The sequence below is a fragment of the Marmota monax genome, unplaced genomic scaffold (genome assembly GCF_021218885.2).
Source record: "Marmota monax isolate L192 unplaced genomic scaffold, Marmota_monax_Labrador192_F-V1.1 WCK01_AAM20220418_F8-fsc00021, whole genome shotgun sequence".
Lineage (NCBI taxonomy): Eukaryota > Metazoa > Chordata > Mammalia > Rodentia > Sciuridae > Marmota > Marmota monax.
Window position 1 is genome coordinate 823,967 of NW_026695228.1, and position 14,403 is coordinate 838,369.

General features: G+C 31.9%; 1 protein-coding gene across 4 annotated transcripts in view; it reads right to left on the reverse strand.

The window, feature by feature from the left end:
- Top2b (DNA topoisomerase II beta) overlaps positions 1 to 14,403 on the reverse strand; it is a 58,691-nt gene that overhangs the window by 29,036 nt on the left and 15,252 nt on the right. For all 4 annotated transcript variants that reach the window (XM_046437691.2, XM_046437690.2, XM_046437688.2 and 1 more), the window contains exons 3-12: positions 13,447 to 13,537; positions 12,066 to 12,129; positions 8,313 to 8,458; positions 7,454 to 7,551; positions 6,668 to 6,880; positions 3,754 to 3,927; positions 1,527 to 1,628; positions 1,309 to 1,446; positions 630 to 768; positions 120 to 277 (exon numbers count right to left, since the gene is read on the reverse strand). In XM_046437691.2, the coding sequence (XP_046293647.1) occupies positions 120 to 277; positions 630 to 768; positions 1,309 to 1,446; positions 1,527 to 1,628; positions 3,754 to 3,927; positions 6,668 to 6,880; positions 7,454 to 7,551; positions 8,313 to 8,458; positions 12,066 to 12,129; positions 13,447 to 13,537 (1,323 nt within the window). The remainder of the gene's footprint in view (positions 1 to 119; positions 278 to 629; positions 769 to 1,308; positions 1,447 to 1,526; positions 1,629 to 3,753; positions 3,928 to 6,667; positions 6,881 to 7,453; positions 7,552 to 8,312; positions 8,459 to 12,065; positions 12,130 to 13,446; positions 13,538 to 14,403) is intronic.

Here is a 14,403-nt window from a genome sequence, read left to right on the forward strand (position 1 = left end):
AAATTACCAGAATTTACATTTTAAAGTTCAACAATTTTAGTAAAGTACTAAAAATGTCCTAAATGTGTGAAGATTTTACACACACACACACACACACATACACACATTCACACACATACCTGTTTATGAGAAGCTTCTCGTACATTAAGAATTTTACCCCTGAGTGGAAAGACTCCATATCTGTCTCGTCCAATCACACCTAATCCAGACACAGCCAAGGATTTGGCAGAGTCTCCCTCTGTTAATATGAGTGTACACTCCAGAGAATGTTTGCCACCTAAGAAAAATTAAAAACTAAGTATACTCTGAATTTCTCATTTTACAGATCAAAAAAAATGAAGACATAAAAATTACTGCTCACAATGATAGTGAAAGACTGTAAGAGTCATCCCATATTACGCTCAGTACAGTTTAAGTTTTAAATAAATTTCTATCCCCTAAAATGTAGTAATGGTAGCACATGTGGCAATTTCAATGATTTTTAGACTCTGTTTTTTTTTTTAGAAAACAGTCTAAAAAAATTTTCTTGAACTGGATAAATTAAAAATCATTTTTATTATTTATTATTTTATTTTTATTTTAATTACATTTAAATCAAGATCTTTAAGAGAAAATAATCTGAATCTTACCAGCATCGTTAGCATCATCCAGTTTGGGAATACCTTTGATTTTACTATATTTTACTGATGAACATTTCTTATTCAGCTGAGTTTGAGCCTTAAATTTCACCCAATTCAGGATACTTTCTACAATACCACAATTAGAGGCCTAAAAAAAGAAGATAAAATAGATTATAAGAAGCTAACAGTACTATAAGGCTCAGTTGCAAATCAAAGATTGACTTATACCCTCATCTTATTTTCCAAAAATTAAGGTAACCCAATAAATATGTACAAAGTAAAATAAAATTTTCAAGTATGTAGAAAATAGTACATTTTATGTTATGCATTTTACTACAATAAGAATACTTGTACATTAAAATCACTAGATGAAATTGAAATCAGAGTAGAAAAGATAAAAACTGGAGCCCCAAAAGGATCTGTTCATTTGTTAAAAGGGAAATCTTTCAACAGCCAGTTCAAAGTTAAAAACACAATTACATAATTCCTTAATTTAGTTCTTGGAAAAACAATCAATGATTTGATGAAATACTGAAGTCCTCCGTTTGAAATTATCAGAATTAAGCATATTAATTTGTGGTGTAAACATGACTATATTCACAGTTAATACAATAAGACAAAGTAATCACAAATAGGATAAATCAAAAAAACAACTTCCACCTTGAAATATAATACAAGTTTTACTCACTGCTTTAAAAAATTTTTCTGATAGCTGACATTTGGACCCAAAACTTTTGGGCTGTAAAGTCATGTTTTCCTTAGTCTGAGAATCAAAAGTTGGATTTTCAATAAGACAATTGATAAAAACCCATATATGGTTTTTCACCTGTGAAAAACAGAAAAAGAAGTCAACATTAAAACTAAAATTATTTAAAAATTCAGCAAAATATATAAAGCATCACTTACTTGAAATGGTTTCACTGATACACCTGCTTTGTTTTTTTTCTTAACTACTTCAATCAGTTTACCAACAACTTGATCTACTACATAATCCACATGCCGTCCGCCCTAAAGAGGAAAAAAAAAAAAAGACGACAGAATCCCAAATCTTCTATAATTAAGGTAGCCAACAACTTCCAGTGATTTCATTTTTCTAGAGAAGTAATATAAGTCTCAGAATAACAATGTCAAAATTTTTTAATTAGATATTTTTGGCAACAGCACCAATAAACCAAGGCCAGTTCAAGAGGGGGGGCCTTCTGTACTTTAGACCAACCAGCTACAAATTGGGAGTTCCCATGACTTATTCAGGTTTGATAATTTGCTAGAATGGCTCACAGAACTCAGAAACACATTTTAGCTTCACTTGGCAGTTTATTTAAAAATATATAACTCATGAATAGCCAATAAAAAGGTACATGGGGCAAGGTATGGGGCAGTAGATGGTGGGTACATCCTCTCCAGACATGCCACCCTCCCAACACTTCAATATAGACACCAACCTGGGATCTCTGAGAACCCCATTGTTTAAAAGCTTTCATCATACAGGTATAATCTTAAACTCAATCTCCAGTCCCTCTCCCTTCCCTAGAAATCAAAAGAGCTAGGGTTTCTAATTAATGTTGTTATTTCAGGCAACTAGCCCTGTCTATGCATCTACCACATGCTGAAATATTAAAAAACATTCCTATAACCCAACATATTTAGGAGTTTTGTGTTAGGAACAGGGACAAAGATCAAATGTTACAACAAAAAAGTTAACTCCTATCATCCCTACTACTCAGGAAATTACAAATTTTAAGGAGCTCTGTGTCAGAATCAGAGACAAGAATCAAAATGTATATTTCTTATTATTCTATGCAACTATATAAAACTCTACATAGCCAACTCTATTATGCAGTGGAAATAATAGAGTAGGGGCTGGTAGTGTATCTCAGTGGTAGAATTTTTGCCTAACATATAAGAACCTGGGATCCATCCCCAGCACTGCCAAAAAAATTTAAAAATAAGACATGAAAGTGATAATGAAAACGCATATGGTTGGTGGTAATAAGACACATGATTTAAGCCTAGGAATTGTGGCAACCATTGATTGTTATAAATGTAATGGGAGAATTGATAACTAACACAGATTGTTTTTAATCGGCACCCAGTTATAAAGATTCACAAACCATGACTCCTTTGTTAGCTAGGGACAGTCATATGATCCAGTTCTAGCAAGTGAAATGTTAGCAGAGATCCACTAAGCGAGTCTTCTAAAAACCCTATTGTATTTCCAACCAATAGAGAGATTTGGCTCAACTCCATTTTCATCTCCCTAGAACTTAGAAGTGAGGCATAGGGGTACAGCTAGCATCTTGAGGGTGTGAAAATAAAATTACATGCTAAAGGTGACAGTAAAGAAAGCCAGAAGGAACACAGGTCCCTGATGATGTTGCCGTGACACATTAGCAGCCTAAGACTGCCTATTCCTAGTTCCTAGTTATCAAGAAAAAAATAAAACCTTCACATGTTAAACTCACAGTTTAAGTAAATTTCTATTAATCATAAATGACTCAATTTCTGCTGACTACAAAAAATGATTCTATTAAAAAGATTATACATTAAAAGACGTTAAAACTTTTTTATTCAAACAAGAGTAACAAATCACTGCCTTAAACTATTCCAAGATATATGCTTGTATTGCCCAGAAATTTAATATAGTCAATGAACAATTTTTTTTTTTTTTTTTGGTGGAAGTGAAACTGGAGATTGAACCTAGGGCCTCACACATGCTTGAGCAAGGGCTCTACCACTGAGCTACACCCGGCACACTAAGTGCTTTTATATGAGAACAATGTCTTTTGATTCCAAAATTCAAAAGCCTACAGAACAAATTTCTTAGAGTGACAAATAACATGTTCCATAATCTGACCTCTCCAAAAATTTATCTATTATTCTATAATATACCCTAAACTCAGAACACAGAAAAGGAATTTGTTATTCTAACTTTCATAAATAACTATAAATACTAAGCATATAAATGTAATTCTCAATGGATAGTTAAATAAATTGTAATATCTATTGTATAAATAAGCTTTCACTTTTATAAGTCAATTTTCTCTAAGAAAAAAAGGACTTAGTATCTTATTTTGTTGTTTTTAATGCAGCATTGTTTACAAATGACCTTGAAACAAAGAATTTGCATACTTACTTTTGTAGTTGCAATACTATTTACAAAGCTGATTTGCTGGAATCCCTTCTCACTCAATGTGAGACAAACATCCCACCTTTCATTTGCAAGTTCATGAATAACTTTCAGGGCTACCCCAGTTTCATCCAATTTGTCTTTCACATAAAGGTCTACATAACTTCGAAATCCATTTACCTATTAATTTAAAAAACAAAGATAATAAACAATACTATATTGGCACCGCAAATAAGTGAATGCCATTGGGTACTTTTCATCCTTTCATCTCTTCTCATTTACAATAACCCCACAGGTCCAAAACTTCATGACTTTTCCCTAATCTATTTCTTTATCCCTGATCTTTAAAAATTATTTATTTCTCTGTGTACTTGATAAAGAGGATAAGGGATGGGTAAATTATTATAAAATTTGTCATAATTTAGTTTTTAAAATGACAGAGATTTCCAGTAAATTCAGACATAAAGAGCTGAAACAGAAGCCATTTCTGACCTTATAAGAAAACAGATTATCAAATAAATTAATTTTTCACAAACCCATCAAAGAATTTAGATCATAGTTTGGAGAAAGACATGAGTCTATAGAAAACCACAAAATCTAAGTACTTACTTACTTGGGATAGAAGTTTAGTAAACCAATTGGAAGCTTAAATTAGAATTTTTAACTAACAATACAGAAGATTAGACTAATAAGTGTAGGAAGCTTCTGAAGGCTATAGTCATAAAGAGTTCTTATTACTTTGCAAGGTTTTCTTCACCACCTTCTCATAGGAAAGATCAAAAAGAATCAAAAGAATGATTCCCCCATGGTGCTGCCCAAGGACAGAGCACAGCAGCCAATGGGAAAGCTACCCAGACCTATCTTCCTTACCCCCCCCCAAAAAAAAAAAAAAAAAAAACCAACTACATATTCCTTATTCTGCAGGGCAGGGGTCCCAAAGGACACAGACTGAAATCACTGATGGATACCTGCTGCAACTGGGTAAAATGAATAGAAGACAGAAGAAAAGTTTTTACTATGGAGAATGAGTATTTCTGAAGCTTAATTTGTGAGATACAGGCTCACTGTATATACTCCAAATACTGGGATTTTAATCAGGCATTAAAGAATTCCTCCCCCCAAAGTTACTCCCATGCTAATAAGCCTCCAATAATAAGAGGTTTCAGCTAGAAAAGCTAGAAGAGACAAACAGCCTCTGAGGCGAAGCCCAAAGGAAAAAACCCAAGGCCAAGGGGAAAGACAAAAATAAAGAAGAATTTGAACATCCCTGGAAAAAACTTCAAACACAGCTTCAACTTCTGGATAGATTAACATAAATCCCATACTAAAATCTATTTAGTATCTACTGCCCTACACAACATATCTGATTTTCAACAAAAAATTTCAGGCATATGAAAAGGTAGGAAAAAGTCTAAAAAGAAAGCCATCATCAGAATCAATTCTCAGAAACATCACAAATGTTTTAACAAGCATCAGATAGGGCATTTAAAATAATTGTGATTAGTATGTTAATGGTCTCTAGTGCAAAAGGTAGAAAACATGCAACTTCAGCAGAGAGAAGGAAATAAGAAAGAACCAAATGGAAATGCTAAATATCCAATATGTGGTAAAAGATATAAAGAACATCTTTGACTGGCTCGTCAGTACAATTGACACAATGAAACAACAACAACAAAAAAATAATCAATGAACTTGAAGATAGTGCAAAAGGAAGAGAACTGAAATACAAAGAGAAAACAGATGGAATAAAACAAGGAAACTATCCAAGAGGTTGGGATAATACCAAACAATAAAATTTAGACATAATATACTAGAAGGAAAAGAAAGGTCAGAAGAAATATTTGAAGAAATGGCTAACAATTTTCAAAATTAGTGATAGACAACAGGGCTTTGTCAACCCACAATTCTATATCCAGTGAAAATATCTTTTGAGAGTGAAAAAATACTTTCTCAAACAGAATTCATCGCCACCTATTCCACAAGAAACATTATAGGAAAATCTTCATACGAAGGAATATGACTAAGATCAGAAACTGAAATTAGATATGGTGGTGCATGCATGTCTATAGTTCCAACTACTTAGGAGGCTGAGACAGGAAGACTGCTTGAAACCAGGAGTACCAGGAAAGCCCCAGCAACATGCAAGACCCTGTCTCTCTCCCTCTCCCTCTCCCTCTCTTTATCTCTATCTCTATCTCTCCCTCCCTCCCTCCCTCTCTCTCTCTCTCTCTCACACACACACACACACACACACACACACACACACACATACACACAAAGATCAGAAACTGAAATCTACTCTAAGAATGAGAACACTGGAAACTGAATAAATGTAAAATATAATCTTTTATTGTATTTTTAATTGCTCTATAAGAAAATTGCTTAAAGCAATAACAATGTCACTATTTTTTTTTTTTTGCCATTACATTTTCAAATATTTCTTCTGCTTCATTCTCTTTCTTCTCTGTCTGATGTTTACATCCTATGGAAAAGTGAAATCTATGATGAGAATGACTCCAGGAAGGAACGAAGAACCTGGGCTTATACTGTCCTTTCACTAGATATAAAGTAATACTTAAAGGTGGGCTCAAACCATTGAGACAAGTATGTTTACTATAAATCCTAGGGAAATGATTAAAAAGGTCTTTAAAAGTACAAGTAAGTAAATAGAAAAAATAAAAACACAGCATTTTAAAAATACTCATAACCAGAAGACACAATTGGAAGACTAAGCAACAAAGAACAAATTAAAGAAACATAAATCAGCAACATGACAGAATTTAATCCACATAAATCAATAATCACTTTAATCGTCTAAACACACAAGTTAAAAGAAAGATTATCAAATCAGATTTAAAATGCAAGCTCCAACTATATTCTAAAATAATACATTGTTATATTTTAAATAGAAGACACTTACAGGCAATTTCTTTCCATTAAACATGACCTTGACCCCTTTACATGAACCAGCCAAATCATATGCTCTTCTGGTCATGAGGGCCACAATATCCTTGTCAAGTTTTTCCATCTTAAATTTAGACAGATCTGGTTGGAATGTTATGCATGTGTAATCTTCACCATCAAAATGTTTAATTTTGGCTTCAGAAGTCTTCATCATATTATTCATCCATGTCTTTAAAAGAAAAAATACTCAAATATTTCTATAATGCTTTTACATTTTATAATACATAAAGAATTGGCTCATGAATACATTCATTTACCAACTATTTCCAATCCTACAACAAATCAAACAAATCCTTGAAACTAATATTAGAGATTTTAAAAATGTTACTATTATAACAATGTTGAGAATATTAAAAAATTAAAAACATGATGCTTTTTCTGACAAAATTAAATAAGGTTACATAAACTTTCAAACTATTTTTAATGACCTGCCAAAAATTTTCAAATGTAAATTTGAAGATTCAATGAGGAATTTTCAACCATGCTAAGTGGCTGCATTTAAATAAGTCTATAATATTTGGGACATTTTCACTAGCACTTGACAAGGTTAAAGAAATCTGTTAAATAAAGTGATTTGCTTTAAGAGAATAATAGAAAGATCAGCTTATATAAAATCTCCCAGACATTCTGGTGTCTCTTTACTTTTGTGACTTACTTAACGCTTAAAAAAAAAAAGAAAAAAGTTACATAGGTATCAGCAAAACAATAACATTTTTAAATGAAATCCACATTTCTATCATACCTGTTTAAAACTATGCTTGTATTCTTTGCAAGCCGTTTCTACCGTAAATTTTGTACTGAAAATATTACAAAGTTTTGCACCATAACCATTACGACCACCTGTTAAATTAAATGTAAAATATTTAGTGAAAATTATTTTAAAGAAACTTTGCTAATTATCTACCACAGGACAGAATCTAATGAAAAACAGTTCTTATTGTATCTTATCAGTTATCGATTGAATATTTTTAGCATATTTTCACTTAATGAGAACATTAAAATTTAGCATACACAATAGTATAATTAAGACAGATTATCTTTACTATTTGAAAACAATTAAGCTTGGTATTTCTTACAGCACAGTAGATCTAGGTTAAGTATGACACCAGAACTTTCAATCAAAATCCCTTTTCTACTATCTAGGAACTATCAACCTACTTGAGCAACATAAATAAGAAAACATTTGTTTGATCCCTTTCTACTTTATTTACAGAGTCTAGACTTTTAATTTTGACCCTCTTAAGAAAAACAGTTTAAAAGTAATTTAATACCCCCAGACATTGGCTTATATAATAACAGATTTATATATACAAGTATCATAATAGTCTTGTCTAACTTAAAATTCAAATTGTCAAATTACAGTTCCAGCAATTCTAACTTAAGTTAGTGTATTACCAGACTTTTTAAATGTTTTTGACAAAACTATATGACCGAAACAATAGTATATGATAGTATTTTATAAATGTTAATTCTGAAAAGGATTTTCTCACAACAATACTACACAGGTTTCCTTTCTTATAATACTTTACATAAAAATAGAAAGGTATGAGATTGTGTTAAGAAACCAGTATTTCTCAATCAAAATGCCACTCAGACTTTACCTGTAACTTTTTTCTCATCATCATCATAATTGCTGGATGTTAAAAGTTGTCCAAAAATTAAAGCAGGAACATAAACTTTCTCTACTTTGTGTTCCACTACTGGAATGCCTTTCCCATTATTCCAAATGCTTATAATGTTCGACTCACTGTAAATAAACAACCAAGTTTAGAGCTTAAAATTAAACATACATTAATTTCCTTAAAAAGTAATGTTATCCTGAATAAATCTTACTATCGACAAGCCTGATGCCAGTCATTACCAACTTAGCCACTGACTTATCTCAAGAAAATACTTGCTAAGGATACAAATTTCAATCCCTGAATCATAACTCAAACTAGAATCACTAAGATCTATCAGGTAATACTACAAAATTTCTCAGAAAAAGTAATTCTTCTCAACCTCCCAGAAAAGAATAAAAGAAATAACACTTTTACAAGAAATCAGCTATAGGCTGGGTACAGTGGCACACACCTATAATCCCAGCAGCTAGAGATTGAGGCAGGAGGATTGCGGGTTCAAAGCCAGCCTCGCAAAAGTGAGGCACTAAGCAACTCAGTGAGACCCTGTCTCTAAACAAAATACAAAATAGGGCTGGGGATGCGGTTCAGTGGTTAAACACCCCTGAGTTCAGTCTCTGATACAAAAAAAAAAAAAAAAAAATCAGCTATAGTTTTCTTTTCATATAAATTAGCCAGAGAAAATAGTTCAATTGAATAAACAGCATAAGAGCACTCTGTTCCATTTGAATTGTTTTAAAATGAATTATTAAATTAGAAAAACTTAAGCAAAAATTACGACTGAAATGAAATTCATTTTAATAAAAATAACATTATTTCTATAATATATGTAGTTAAAAAATGACTTTATGGGAGGAAATTCACAAAAGTCAAAATGTTAGTTAAAATTCAAAAATAAAAGAATCTGCAGCTTGTCACAAAATGCATACTGTTATGGTTTGTATATGAGGTGGCCCCCAAAAGCTCACATGTGAGACAATGCAAGAGGGTTCAGTGGGGAAATGATTAGGTTGTCAGAGCCTTAAAGTAATAATCAGTGAGTTAATCCCTGATAGAATTAATTTAGTGGTAACTGGAGGCAGGTGGGGTGTGACTGGAGGAGGTGGGCCATTGGGGGGCATGGCTTTGGGGTATATATTGTATCTGGCAAGTGGAATTTCTCCCTCTTTGCTTTCTGATCATCGTGTAAGATGCTTCCCTCAGCCACACTCTTCCACAACGATATTTTTGCCTCACCTCAAGCCCCTAAGTATTGGAATCAGCCTTCTATGGACTAAGAGCTCTGAAACCATGAGCCCTTGAACAAACTTTTCCTCCTCTACAGTTGTTCTGGTTGGGTCCTTTAGTCACAGAAGTGAAAAAGCTGACTAAAACATATAGTTACCCATTTTAGGTAAACATAAAATTCAGGGCAGAGATTCAATAACTTCCCATCAATGAATTATAAATAACAACAACAGAAATTTTAAAAGGAGAGGTGTCTCCACCCTTTTTTACTTGGAGTAGCTAATTTTATTTTATATTAAAATAAAAAAATTTTCCAGAAGGGGTAATTAAAAATGAGGTGGTAATAATAAGAAAAAAAAACTTAAATCTCATTGCCATTAAGAACCAAATAAATTTAGTTATGATTTTTGTTTCACTGTTATGCCCACTCAAAAATGTTTGTTGAGAATTTAAAATGTAATGATAAAAGTACCAGTTACAGAGAAGCACTTTGTATAGAATACGTAATAAACTGATAAGCACCAAACAGCCTTATCCAGTCTACAGAGTTGTATTATATCTCACTTCTTTTTCATTTTGTTATAAGATTCTTAATCCATTTTTTAAATTCAGTATTGTTCAATTAATGTGGATAGATCAAAATAAAAAATTTAATTGGAAAGCAGTATGGAGATTCCTCAGAAAACTGGCAATGGAACCACCATTTGACCCAGCTATCCCACTCCTTGGTTTATACCCAAAGGACTTAAAATTAGCATACCATAGTGACACAGCCACATCAATGTTTAACAGCTTAAATTCACAATAGCTAGACTATGAAACCAACCTAGGCATCCCTCAATAGATGAAAGGATAAAGAAAATGTGGTATATATACTCAATGAAATATTACTCAGCTTTAAAGAAGAGTGAAACTATGGTATTTGCCAGTAAATGGTTGGAGTTGGAGAATATCATGCTAAGCGAAATAAGCCAATACCATAAAACCAAAGGCTAAATGTTTTCTCTAATATGTGGATGCTAATTCACAATAAAGCAGGGGGTGGGGTGGGTGGGCACTAGGGAAGAAGAGTGTTACCTTAGATTAGGTAGAGGGAAGTGATGAGGGATGTGGGGATAGGAAAGATAGTAGAATAAAGTAGACATTGTTACTGTATGTATATATGTGACCACATGATCAATATGATTCTGCAACATGTTCATTCAGAAAAATAAGAAATTATATCCCATCTATGTATGATATATTAAAGTACATAACTGTATTCTACTTTCATGTATAACTAATTAAAACAAAATTTTTTTAAAAGAATGTATTTAAGCAAAGTCCTCAGGTGTCTAGCAGAATATTTTAATTCTGAATTTTAAAAAAGGTTAAAAGATATTAACTATTCAATATCTATTATATCTTGCTAGCTCACCTAAAACATAATATATGATCAAAAGTATTGTATTTAACTGACAATTTCCTAAATAAGGAAGAAATCTTAATGGATAAAATTTCCTTAAAACAGTCTTAAACTTCTGTAAAACTTTTAAACATACTATACATCTAACCATATCAGTTCTCAAGAATATTTTCACTATAGAGGGATGGGGTTGTGGCTCACTGGTAGAGTACTCGCCTAGTATGCATGAGGCACTGAGTTTGATCCTCAGCACCACATAAAAATGTAAAATAAAGAAATTGTGTCCACCTAAAACTTAAAAATAAATATTTTTTAAAAAGAATATTTTCTCTATAGAAATGACCCAAATGAAAAAAAGAATGAAAAAATCAAGACCTTCAGTAAGATAGTCATGTGGTAACATTTTTATATAAGATACAGTTAATTTCATGATATTACCAGATATAGTTTTGCTATATTATTAACCTGAACAATATCATCTGGAATTAAATTACAGACAGTAAGGCTATACCTAAATTGTTAATTCTCCATGTTTATTATAGAAAATTCTTAAAGCCATGTTAGATTTCCAATGAAATTAAAAGAAAGACTAGCTGGGAGGCATGCAGGTAAAAACAGGATAAACAAAAGAACTATGTTTATAATGTAAAACTATGATTATTTTATATCTATTCACCCTTCAAAAAAGCCAACATAAAAATCTGGTATATATTCTGAAAATCAACAGCACCTAATTTGTTAAACCACATCATACATAATGGAAAAATCTAAAGGCTGGTCATAAAACTTAACTCATAATGTACCTGGAATAGCATTAATAGCACTTAGCCTTAAGTCCTGAAGTAAGGGCAGAAAGAAAAGATAGAGTGATTACTTTTGCAGCTAAAATGAGACTATCAAAGAGAAATGGTCTCCAATGGCTCCCATAGGGAAGAAATATGAGGAGAAAGGTTATAAATGACAGGGAAAAAAAGATAAAAACAACAAAGTCTGAAGCAAAAGAGAAGCAAAAATGTACTAACTATGTACATTATGCATTTGAGCACTATTCATAAATAGTGCTCAACAACTAAGCATAAAATCTTAACTTGAAATATACTTACGGATCAATAGAAACCTTAATGCAGGTCATATTCTTATCCCTCTGCTTATTGTCAGCAGCATTAACTACAAAATAAACATATCGATGATAATAAAATTTACAGTTATATAAACAAATATATGAACACAACTGTATGTGTATCACTACTTAATATAAACATCTAAATGGTAATAGTTAATGCAAATTATCATTAACTTCTAAAAAAATCTTGATTTCTAAGTAAGATTTGTATAGTTTCTATCACACAAAATGAATTTTATGTTTTGTACCACACACACGCACACACACACACACACAAAGGGAGGATCCGTTTTAGTGATATGTAAAAACAAATAAGAGCAAAAACATCTGCACTTAACACCTTATGTCAGGCATAAAAATAAAAATTTGGTTAATTATATTTTATCTTATTTACAAATAATTACTTTCTCTTAATCTCCTTCAATAAACTAGTGATTATATATGCAGATGGAACTGAAACCAACCAGTTATTTTTTTAATTAAAGTCTTCAACACCCTTAGGAATCAAAATGCTAAATCTTACTCACTATAGCTAATGATAAAAATATTTTTGCTTTCATTAACTACTGCCTCAAGAAAATATAAACACAAGTTACTTGTCAAGTTGAACTTTAAACACAGAAGGAATGTGTTCTTGACGAACACTTCGTAATAAACCTAAAATAGTAAAACTAAATGGACAGTCAGGAGGCAAATGTGAAAGTACAAACTGTAACCAGTCTTACTCTCCTTTTCCCAAGGACTAACAGAAAGAAGCTCAGAGAGATCCACACAACCCCAAGATCTGGGAAACCTCAAGTTGTACTAATGAGCAGGCAGAATAATTTCTTGACTAAAGTTTAAGGTTAAAACCATTTCAAAGTATAAGCATTCCTAAGGAGTCAATTATGTGGTCAAACTTCACTCTTAATCATGTGATTTGGAAAAGACACACCATTTAGAACACAGGCTACTAAACATGACTACCCAACAAAAATACTTAATTTGCTGGTGAAAAACACAATTTAAACATTCCACTTCCAACTCTCAGAATCCACCAAGATAAGGCCCTGTAATTTCCATATTTAACATGTAACTGTAATGTTAGCAAACCCCAGATGACTACATATATAGGAGCATAAACCAACTATGGGATTACAAATACAACACAATCATTTTACAGATGAACAAAAACTGAAATCTAAACATACGAAGTATAGCAATATGAAAATACTGGTAGTGGTATAAATTTTCTGGAGAACATTTATATTTAGCATAAAAGTGAAAGATATAACTTTTAATTTTATACTATAAACATAGCTTTATATACACAGGAATATTATGATATTAATAGATGCATTACATCTCAAGCAAGTACTCACCCAAAATTTCATCAAAGATCTTATATAAACCTGGAACAAAGGTAACCTCTCTGCAATTCATCCCTACATCTTCATCGTACACCCACATTAACTGCATTGAGAGAAATGCAAACACACCTTTTTACTTCATAAGTTCTTAACATCAATTTTACATAGTATAAATCCACATTCTGTCATTTACTCTATATAAATGGTTAGGTTTTCAAAATAAAGGAAAATATACAATTTCAGGTGTAAATCAAGTTCACTATGCATGTGGAATTCAACCTCAAAATTGAGAAATTGTTCATTTTTTACACATCTATATTCTTATTCATACATAAAATCAGCTTTAATATAAGCCACAAGGACAGGGGACATAGTTCAGTGGGAAAGCTCCATGCATGCATGGAGCCTTGGATTCCATCCCCAAAACAAACAAACAAACAAAAAGCAACAATAACTATGATGATTCTAGTTTCTCTGTTCAGTGATTCTAATTCTAACCATTCCTATAAAAGATGATAACCCCCAGATCAAATTCCCAAAATCTGGCAATTTACTTGTCTTTTTCTTTAAGGCACCAAGAATCATTAGAAACAGTAGTTAAGCAAAATAGAAAAGTATAAAGAAATATTTACTTTACATTTTTACTTTATGCTCTATATTTTTCTATAGTACAGGAAGCACTGAGTGAAATAATGTGAACAAAGCATGACTTTGAACTCAAGAGTCTTATCTTAGAGCCCAGTTCTGAGAGATCTGAGCAAGTTAGTTTAATTTATTGAAGTTTCTCTTTCCTCAACTATAAAGATAAAAATATTTACTTCCCCAAATTGTTAGGATCAAACAAATAATATACGTAGGACAAGTGCATAATGAACACTAAATAATACTCCCTGGATAAGTTCTAGAGGTACTATCATTAAAGTAAACCACAGCAAGAACTTATAAACCTTTTAAAAGTTCACATGGCAC